Raw genomic sequence first — 11,252 nt, 5'->3', positions numbered from 1 at the left:
AGCCTACCACCAATTGTGAATCCAAGAACATTTGTACAGTTTTTCTGCCCATTTTCTGAACCATATCCATCCCTACCAGTAAAGTTTCATATTCTACTTCATTGTTGGTGGCCGAGAACCCCAACTTCAAGGATTTCTCAAAAGTAATTCCCTTAGGAGACACTAGAAATAGCCCCACACCAAATCCTTTTTGATTTGCTCCTTCGTCTACATACACTTTCCATAACGAAGATTCTTTGCATGAGATCATGCCAACTGATTTTTCATCCATGTCCAATCCATTAACATTCTCTTCTAATGAGGGCTCAGCAAATTCTGCTACCAGATCAGCAAGGACTTGTCCTTTTACAGAGGCGTGAGGCATATATTTGATATCAAAAGCCCCTAGAATGGTACCCCATTTGGCAATCCTTCCCGTGTAGTCAGCACTCTGAAGTATAGACTTAAGAGGGAGTTGAGTCAAAATGACAACTGTATAAGATTGGAAGTAATGGGGAAGCCTACGCATAGCGTGCACCACTGCTAGGATCGCTTTTTCCAACGGTAAATAATGCACCTTGGCCTCATGTAGAGACTTGCTCACGTAATAAACTGGCATCTGCACATTATTATTATCCTGTATGAGAACCAAACTAACGGCATGATTAGCCACCGCAATATATGCGAACAGAACTTCATTAATTTCTGGTTGAGACATGATGGGTGGTCGCGAAATATATTCCTTAAGTTGTTGAAAAGCCGAAGCACACTCCTCGGTCCACTCAAATCCCTTCCACATATTCAACAACTAGAAGAAAGGCCTACACCTATTTGCGGGCTGAGAAATAAACCGGTTGAGGGTAGCAGTCATTCCTATCAACCTCTGAACCTCTTTAGGGTTTCGAGGTGGGTGTAAGTTGTTAATTGCCTTGACCTACGTCAGATTAACTTCAATCCCCCGGTGAGTTACCATGTAACCTAGAAATTTACTTAATCCCACACCAAAAGAACACTTAGAGGCATTAAGTCGCAACTTGTACCTCATCAGCGTCTGAAAAGTGTCACTCAGATCTTCCATATGCGTGGAAACCGCTTTACTTTTCACCACCATGTCCCAGCTATGGCTCGAACATCCTAGTCATCATCCTTTGATAGGTAGCCCCTGCGTTCTTCAAACCGAAAGACATTACTTTATAATGGTAATTTCTCGTAGGAGTGACAAATGTAGTATTCTCTTGGTCCTCCAAAGCTAAAGGTATTTGGTGATAACCTTGAAAAGTATCTAAAAAACTCATCCGAGGATGACCAACAGTAGCATCTACCAACTGATCTATCCGAGGCATTGGGAAAGAATCTTTAGGACAAGCTTTGTTCAAATCTGTGAAGTCTACGCATACTCTCCACTTCCCATTCTTCTTCTTTACTACCACTGTATGAACCAACCATTCAGGATAAAACACTTCTTTGATAGCACCCATGGTTTTAAAAACCGAACCGAGAATCAAACCATTTTTTTCAAAATTTTCGGTTTTTGACCGGTTGTTGACCGTTTTTGAGGTATTTAACCGGACCGGACTGCACCGATTTTCCCGGTTGAACCGATCAGACCGGTCGGTCCGGTTTTTAAAAAAGTGATAGCACCAGCCTTCTTGACCTTGAGCACCTCTTCCTTGACAGCCTCGGAATGCTTTTTAGAGGAGCACCAAGGTGGTTACCTCTTCGGCACTATAGTTGAATTGACATTCAAATGATGAAAAATGAAACTCAGATCAATCCCAGGGGCCTCATAAGCATTCCATGTGAATACATCCACATTTTTCTTCAAAAACATAACCGACTCTGCTTTCTCTTCAGGCGGCAACTGAACTCCCACCTGAAAGAATTTTTCAGGGTCGACATCTATAAAAACCTTCTCTAATTCTTCACACGCAGGTTCTTCTACTGCTAGTACTCTGGGCGTGGCTAGAGACATTGATTGATATGACCCTCCCTCAGCAGAGGCCGAGAACTCCGACCCAAGTTAATGCAGAATTGCAACCGCCATGCACTGTCTAGCCACATATTAACTCCCAAACAGTTCCTTGATTTGATCCCTAGATGGAAATTTGACTTTGACATGTAGAGTTGAGGACACGACACCCAGAGCATGCAACCAAGGTCTTGCCACAATGGTCGTGTAGGGAGAATAGGTGTCTACCACAATGATATCCACGTTTACCACTTCTGGACTTGATTGCATAGGCAACCTAATTTGCCCTTTTGGTATGACAGCCTTCCCCTCAAAGCTTATCAAGGGTGAATCATAAGCTGTAAGATCTTCAAGCCTTAAGTTTAGCCCTTTGAACAAGTCAGGGTACATGATATCTGCACCACTACCCTGATAAACCATTACCCTCCTCACATCGTAGCCCCCTATCCTTAGCGTAACCACCAAAGCATCAACGTGTGGTTGGATAGTCCCAACCTTGTCCTCTTCTGAGAAACCTAAAATTGGTAGGATATTCCCCTTAATCCTCTTCGGCTCAGACCTAGAATTCTCAGCTAGGGTCCGAGCTACAGACATCACCCTGGAAGGATGAGAGCCAGTTCTTCCAAGTGCAGCAAAAATAACATTAATTGTCCCCAGAGGAGGCCTTGATGAAGTGCTGCCCTGGTTCCCCACCCCTGAATGGTTTCCCTGCCCATTAGGCTGATACAAGAATTGCTTTAACCTTCCCTCCTTAACCAACTGCTCCAAATGGTTCCACAGAGTCCGACAATCCTCAGTGGTATAACCCCTCTCTTGGTGATAATGGCAATGGAGGTTTTGGTTGCGCCTCAAGGGGTCCCCCGCCATCTTATTGGGCCACTTGAAGTATGGTTCATTTCTGATTTTCTCCAACAGTTGATGCACTAGTTCCCTAAAGACGGTATTAACCACCTGAGGGGTGGTAGGACCAGCTTGCCTGGAAAAATCTCTTCTAGGCCTGTTATTGTTGTATCTATTCGACCTAAAATCCCTCCGTTCTTAAGGGATAACCTTCGCCTTTCCCTTACCTTGCTGTTGATCTTCCTCAACCCTTTCATATTCATCAATGCGATCCATGAGCCGACGTACGCTCTTGACAGACTTTTTGGTCAAAGATTTCCTCAAGTCGTGCTTTGCAGGTATGCCAACCTTGAAGGTCCTTATCACCACATCATCAAAGTCCCCATCAATCTCATTAAACATCTCCTAGTATCTGTTTGAGTATGTTCTCAGGGTTTTCCCTTCTCTCATGGCCATGGACAATAGCGAATCCAAGGGCCGAGGAACCCTATTGCATGTGATGAAACGAGAACCAAATGCCCTAGTAAGTTTCCTGAAAGAATTGATAGAACCTGCCCTTAAGCCATCAAACCACCTCATCGCCACGGGTCCTAGGCTGGAGGGGAAGACCTTGCATACTAAAGTTTCATTCTTAGAATGTACTGCCATCCTCTGACTGAAATGACTCACATGCTGGTTGTATGAAGCGCTGAGGGAGCCTGCCTTCTTCCAACCTGCGTGTGAAAGGTGACTTAGAGATTTTATGTAATGCCCTACCCATAGCATCATTTCCCAAGCCCCTGGAAAAAGAATTTTCACCCTTCCATTCATGCAAGTTGTCTTCCTCATAGGAGAAAGACTCATCCAAGGTAGTCCTTAACCTCGGCCTATAATTGTCATCCCCAGAGCCCTCAGAAGAAGGATCAGAGAAGGAAGGAGTTCGCCTTCGCCTTTCACGACGCAACTTCTTCTTCAGGTGGTCAATTTCCTTCTGCATGGCCTTAGCATTTTCCCCGTGAGGAACTCTGCTTCCTCCTCGTGAATGATTCTTACTTCTGCTAGTGTGCATCGTATGTACACTACCCTCTCGGTCCTCCTTGTGCTCAAGATGCAAAGAGTGATCCTCATGCTAGGACCCCATAAACTCCGCACGGTGTGGACCTGAGCCTATCATCATGCCAAACCTCCTAAAACACAAGATTTCCTACAGACGGCGCTAATTGTAAGAACACAATTTGAGCTCGAACCCACAGTCAGAAGGGGATGGGTCTGAAAGGCCTTTTACAATAAAATTTGTAGAGAGTGGGCTTGAAATCTAGGTTCTAATGATATTAGATGACAAGAATGATGGGCCTCCTCACAATGATACACACAAGAAACTGTTTATATGAAAGAATCTTCTCCTCGGACACAAGCCGATGATGATTTATATTATCTCTTCCTAAGATAGACTACAACTATGGATCATGAGGTATACAGTGTTTTTTCTCTGTTTCTCCCGATCCCATCTCCTGAAGGTCCCTTATCCCTTTTATATCCCCTCCTTCTTCTCCTCTTTATGCTCCACGTAAGAGTTAGATTATTGGTTTAGATCCTTGTTCCATCCACCTTTCCTGAAGTCTTTGAAGACAGGAGTAAGGCTAAACTTTGACGCTCAGATCCCACTTCCCCATTAATGCAGCTAGAATAGTTGTTGCAGAGTATTCAATGCGGTGGCGGTGATAACAGCTTTATCTTAAATATCCCACCGCCCTTCTTCTTATCTTCTACGTATACCATGCTTACTCTTACCTATAGGATCTTCTAGAATAGTGTATGTGGAAGTCAACCAGCCTTTCTTCTACCTCGGCTTTAGAGAGCCGAGGACATATTCCTCCTCGAACCATTCTCTTAGACATGCTTGACCTGTATCACTTCTCTACTTTTTAGCATTGCTTTGTGGGCTGACATTTACACATCCTCGGATCATTCAGTATCTTCGGATTAGGCCTTTAGCCCAAAAAATACTCTTGGGCCAACCCCACACTCATTCTTGGGCCCAATGACCCTACAACTATTTATTGTGTCAATGTTGTTTTTTCTATATGATAATAAAATTAGCAAAATAAATCATTCTAGTTCCATAATTTACTATTTATAGGACACATCAATATTTTCATTTTTTTTATTTATTATATCTTGAATTTTTTTTATTTGATTTATTAAGCCATTTAAAAAACATATTTTTAATTTTTGAATATATTGATTAAAATAGTGCAGAAAATTTTTGTAAAGTTTGGATGGATTAGTGCATTCGGATCAATTCTGTGGTTGTTTTATTGATTTTTTTTCTTTTCCAAATCTTTGAGCCCACTGTCGATGGCCATTATATTTGGGTTTTGCTATTTTAGAGACCTTGTTTAGCAGTATAAAACATAATACTAGTTATGTAACCCTTCATAGAGATACCAATGGGTCTGGAAATGGATCTGATTAGACGTGCAAGATTGTCGCCTTTTGGGTTCAACTTGATCCCCAATGCCGTTTGATCTTTTAATATTTGGTTTAGATTTCGTTAAAGAAATACTATGTTCACAATATTTTTACAACACCTTGACAACAAATCATAAGTGACAGATTGTTATTGATAGAGCAAAAAAGTAATTTTAATGGTAGGTGCATATTGGAACCAATAACAACTACCACCTACCATTTATTGTAAAAGTGTTATAAAAATGTTATAGACGTAACAATTCTCAATATCTAAACTACAGAATATGGGTTTGGAAACAAGAACAATGTATGAGTTGGGTAGGTCCAACTGTAGAATCTGGGTTTGGGTTAAAGAAATTGTAAGAAACTTAAAAGAAAAAGTAAAGAAAGGGAAAAAATTGGTAAAGAAAAGAAGTTGAAAAAAAAAAAAAAAAAAAACCTATGTGGCTTTTTTGCATCTGAGCGCTGATGTGTCCACTTAAATTTACTCAAATCATAATTTCATTTAATTTTTTAATATTAAGCATGTCAACCGTACAAACTATTTGTCACGTAGATATTTTTCATTAGTCAATAAGAGTTAGGGACTAAATCAACTACAAGTTAAACTACCAAGTATGGGGAACAAGAATAATGAATGAGTTAATGGTAGGTTAAACTGCAGAATTTTGGTTTGGGTTAAAGAAATTGTAAGAAAATTAAACGAAAAAAATAAAGAAATGAAAACGATGGGTAAAGAAAAGAAATTAAAAAAAAAAAAAAACTTGATATGGTTTTTTTTTTTTTTTTTTTTTGCATCAAGTATTGATATGACCACTAAAATTTAGATACCATTTTCCGTTAGTCAATTAATTGTAGAGACCAAATCAAATGTAAGTTGAAAATAATATAGATCAAATTGACTACTAGCAAATGTAAGAACTAAATTAATTGTGACCCTAAAAATATATGGATCAAAATGGTATTTCCCCTTTTAACATATTCTAAAATTAAAATAATCACAAACAACTTGTAATCTTTTATCTTTCTCAAAAAATAAAAATAAAAATAAAAAATAAAAAACTTGTAATCTTTCATGGTTGACTTTTGTTTCATTTGAATGAAGTTGGTTGGGCTTCTTTTTTTCTTTTCTTTTTTTCCCGGGCCTTGGGCTGTTTGAGTTCCTAACTAAACCCAAACATCAGATTCTTCTCTCAAACTGCTGTTATAAAGTCCAAATACAAAAAAAGTGTCTCATTTATTTGGCTTTACCGGTAACATTTTTTGTTTTTGTTTTTGTTTTGGGAGATAGGCTTTACATAACTTTTTACGTGATGGAAATCTAACAAAGATGATTTGCTCATTTTATTAAAGAAAAAGTAAAAGTGATGCACATTAATTAATGAACATAATGATATGATGTTTTACGAAATCAAATGCTTGTAGTCAAGGGAGCAATTGAAGGACATTTTGATTAAGAATATATATGATAGATTATTATTTATTAGCTCGAATGATGAAATCTTGACTTGAGCAAGTAGTAAACGTTTAAAAAGAAAATAGTGATAGGAGCCCAAAACAATAGTGTAGCTTTTGATAAACATCTTTGTTTTTTTAGAGAGTTTCAATTTATAGCGTTCGCTCCTGATAATAGCTCTTTATTATCAGACCAAGACACCAATCAGTTTTTGGTGTAAGCGGAGATTGAACCCCAAATCTCTTATACAACCATCAGAGATTTTACCAATAGAGCTAACTGGAATCCACAACGTCTTTGTTATGTTTGGCATGAAATAGACTAGATTCTTATTCTAAGAAATAATTAACGACACTAAGCTCCGAGATCACCGCAAAGAATTGTGATCAAATCATGTGAGAATAGTGCTATATATCACAATTATACAAAATAGACTTACATTCATAACAGTTGTGTAGCAACAAAAAGTAAAAACTAATGAGTAAAAACTTGATGATATTGCTGCCTCCAGAAGACTTAGAAGACAGAACTTCAAGTAGTCTCTAGTCTGTTCTTGATTGTTTGTGGGTCATGCTTAAGCGTGTTGACTACGAGATAATTAGTTGGGTCTTTTAACTTGAATACCTGATTCCTATATCAGGTTTGAACTCTGGAAAATAACTTGGCCAGTCTCATCTCAGTATTATTATTTTCTTTCCCGTACAGGCAAGAGTACGTACACCATGAATTACTTTTTTTGTCTTCACGTACGTGTCAATGATTTTTAGCACCTCCAAAGTTTTTCCAGAAGACCACGGCTCAAAGAGAAACAAGTTATCCACAATGTCACGTAACTTAAAGACTCCATTCGATGACTTCCAGATTTTCCTAGTGTTTGCTTAATGGCTTCTCGATTAAACGCGTCTTTGTATTTTTCTTTACGAGTAATTTCGCTAACAAATAGTGGTTTCCTTCACTCCAAACTCAGTCCCTTTATCATATTAAGATTGATAATACATGAAATATCTTTTATGTGGCGTTTGGTATGGGGTAATGTTTTAGGATTCCTAGGAATGTTTAAAGATTCCCATGTTTGGTTACAAATCACGCTAAGGAATCAGATGCCAGGGGAATGTGGATTCCCCTCTCAGTAGGAATGTGGATTCCCTTCAAAACAGGTGGGAATCCAGATTCCCAAGCTTAAAGGAAATTGTATTTTTTATAAATTGACAATTTTAACCCTTTTTTCATTATCATTTAAGCAATTAAGATCAAATATAAAACAAATTATTATGGATTAAATTCTTTTAAAATAATTATTAAGAATAAAAGCATTTGAGAATTTATATAGTTATTTTTGTATTGTATCTGTCATTTTGAAATGTTTAGACTATAATTTTAATGAATTTTTCATAATTAATAATTTATATTTGGTTTTTCATTATTTATTTAGATGAAAATTTTTTTTTTTAAGGACTTGATAATTCACATTCAAATCTAAGGATAGAATAGGAAAAATAAATAATTCATTTAAGATTCCTGGGAATAAACCAAACATTATCATCTCACATTCCTAGGAATCTTAAAATATTCCCAATGAAACCAAACACAGGAATAGCTACATTCTTAGGAATGTGATTCCTAGGAATCACATTCCTAGGAATCTGGATGGCGAGAGTAATGTGGACATGAAATATGTTAATTCTGCAAAGCTAATATATTGGACATGAAATATGTTAATTCTGCAAAGCTAATTTAATATCTGAGTTTTTTGCTTTGATTTTACTTGATACAAATACAACCTTCACATGATTTCTATAAACTTTCACTACAAGAAACATGACTTGTTTCAACCCACTTTTTCCAAGGGTTCACTAAAAATGGTTGAAACAAACGTTAACAAACTGGAGCGCTAATTATACTCTGACTAATTTTATTGCAATGGTCATCAAAACCCTTGAAATATACTAAAAAACTAAAATCCGGGTAATTACTGCCTCCAAATTTTACATTCTTCAACAAAATTCTAACACAACCCTTAATAAAAGATATCCAAATGTTTCAAAACCCTCAAAATAAAGTCTCTCTCCCTCAAAAACTCAGAATTTAGAAAACCAATTTTTGAATAAAATCTTTGCTCACTCTCTTAGAAAACCCATTTTCATTTTGTTCAACCATCCTCCCTAAAAAACTCTCTCTCTCTCTCTCTCTCTCTCTCTCTCTCTCTCAAAAGCTTTCATGGAGTCCAACAACAGCAAAAACACAAAGACCATCAAATTCCTCTGCAGTTATGGCGGGAAAATCCTCCCTCGCTACACCGACGGCACTCTTTGTTACGCCGGTGGCCTGACACGTGTCCTCGCCGTCGATCGTTCTATTTCTTTCACAGGTTTGCGTGCTCTTCCATTTTCAGATTCGATTTTTGTGAATTTGTTTGGTTTTTTGTGAATAATTAATCAATTTTTTTTTCTTGTTGTTGTTACAGAGTTGATGATGAAGCTCGGAGAGTTCTGTGGCTCATCGGTGAATCTTCGGTGTCAATTTCCGATCGGCGACTTGGAAACCCTAATTTCGATCACGTCCGACGATAGGTTGAGGCGCGATCGTAGGCGATCCTATCTCCGGCGATGACCTGCCGTTGATAGTCAGAGCTTTCTCCTCCGCCCTTTTGTCTGATTACAGGTCTCTCTCTCTCTCTCTCTCTCTCTCTCTCTCTCTCTCTCTCTCTCTCTGTGTTTGTTTCCCGAGAAAAAAAATTTTGAATTTGGAAATTACCTAGTAGAACTTTAATTACGGACAATCGCACTTTATTACCTAGTAGAATTTGTTGTAGTGTTTTTATATGATTTTCTTAGTATGTACGTGTAAAAAAAGCTACCTGTTTAAATTCCAGCTACAGTTAATTACCAATTTTAATAAATTAGTCAATTGGGCTGGATAATCAATTAGCCAATCACATACTCGCATGGATATACGCAAAATTCAGAAATTCCCAATACACATAAAAAAAACAATGTGTTTACGGAGAGAAGGTAAAAAACTCTCCAAGGTCTAGACCACCAAATCAATCCACTAGTAAAGATAGTTGTGATACGATACACTTATGAGCCTTCTCCCTACTCCTACAAACAACCAACTACACCAACCATTTCTCTTTACAAGCTTCCGATTATGTGGCCTAGAGGTTCTTAATGGGGATGGGTATGAATTGTAAGGGAATTGATGGAAATTGTAGGGAGATTAACTTAATTCGAGGTAGTCACCCTCCATTGAGAGAGAGAGAGAGATGCACTGATGCACTAATACACTAAGAAATTGGTTTATTCTTCCATATCCCAAAATGCTATGGATTACAAGTATTTATACAAGTTGCTTAGCCAAATAACCAACTAACAACTTGTAACTAACTTGGCTCAACTTGTTGCAATCCTACAACTAACTAACTAAATGCAACATTACACCAAGGATTATCTATATGCCTATAGAGTTCCTAACATTTCCCTCCTCTTTACAAAACCTTCCTCAAGGTTTTCTTGTAATATTCATGAGGGGTGATCAACCACAACACCAATACTCCAAGGCATCTTGACCATAGAACACACCAAGAACTCCACAGCAATTAATCACAACCCATAGCTTAAGCAAGTAGTTTTCATTACTGTCCAAACCTCCACATGAATATTCATGGTTGGATCTTCCAAGAAGTTCTTTCAAGACCTGAAGTATTTTTTTGACACAATTTGGACAGCCACCAATTGTATGGGCTGCTCTATGGTAATATGTTTCATGATAACAACAGTAGGTTTGATCAAAGGTTCCATCCATAAGCTCAAGATTGTGACACTTGTAATCACAGATTTTTGTTGTACAATTCTCACAATGCCAAGCATTTTCCTTGGGGAAAAGCCTGGTTTTTATGAAAAATTGATCAACTCCTTCTGTCCAATTCTCGTAAGACCAGTTAGAAGAAATGAGTTGCATCACACTTTTAATCATCTGTACCACTAGATCTTCTTCCAAAACATCACCATTAAACGTTGGAAATGGCACTCCCAGGTCAATCTTCAACCGCTTCTTAACCAAATGAACTCTAACACATTCAACTGAACTTAGAACTTGATAACCATATAAATTTGATCCTTTCCTAAAAACAGGATCTGTTCCGATTAAGAAACTACACCTTTCTTGTTGCAAAGGCCATACACATGTCCCTAATGACTTTGACTCATTTCTTAAAACCACACCAGTACATTTACGGACCTTAGCTTTATGGTTAGGACCCCAAGAAACTTTCTTTAAATCCTCCTCTTTGATGAGAGCAGCTTTGTCATAAGTAATTATATCATTACGATCAATCTTAGAATGTTGATCCCAATTCATACTTGATTCCTTAAAAAAATTGTGTTCGGCTTGGTTATAGAACCTGACATTTATGGTACTGCTGCCACCAAGAACTCATCCTCTTTCTCGTGGATAGCCATCACAGCAAAATGGATCCCCCCCGTTTTTGAAAGAGCTGGATGAAAAAAAATCAAAACGTCGTCTATGACTTCCCTTGTAGCATACGTGCAGTTTGCA

The 11,252-nt window shown here is 37.9% G+C and overlaps 1 protein-coding gene across 1 annotated transcript; it reads right to left on the bottom strand.

Annotated features, from left to right (window-relative positions):
- Window positions 1–2,041: 2,041 nt before the first annotated feature.
- LOC142634474 (uncharacterized) lies at window positions 2,042–2,815 on the bottom strand. The gene has a single exon (XM_075808766.1). The coding sequence runs from the start codon at window positions 2,813–2,815 to the stop codon at window positions 2,042–2,044; it is 774 nt and encodes a 257-aa protein (XP_075664881.1).
- Between the last annotated feature and the right edge of the window lie 8,437 nt (window positions 2,816–11,252).

This window comes from Castanea sativa, chromosome 1 (assembly GCF_040712315.1).
Source record: "Castanea sativa cultivar Marrone di Chiusa Pesio chromosome 1, ASM4071231v1".
Lineage (NCBI taxonomy): Eukaryota > Viridiplantae > Streptophyta > Magnoliopsida > Fagales > Fagaceae > Castanea > Castanea sativa.
This window is presented reverse-complemented; position numbering and strand designations above follow the sequence as displayed.

Bases quoted from the DNA above. Each gene is read 5' to 3' on its own strand.
- LOC142634474 (XM_075808766.1), bottom strand. From the start codon at position 2,815: ATGGCGGGGGACCCCTTGAGGCGCAACCAAAACCTCCATTGCCATTAT.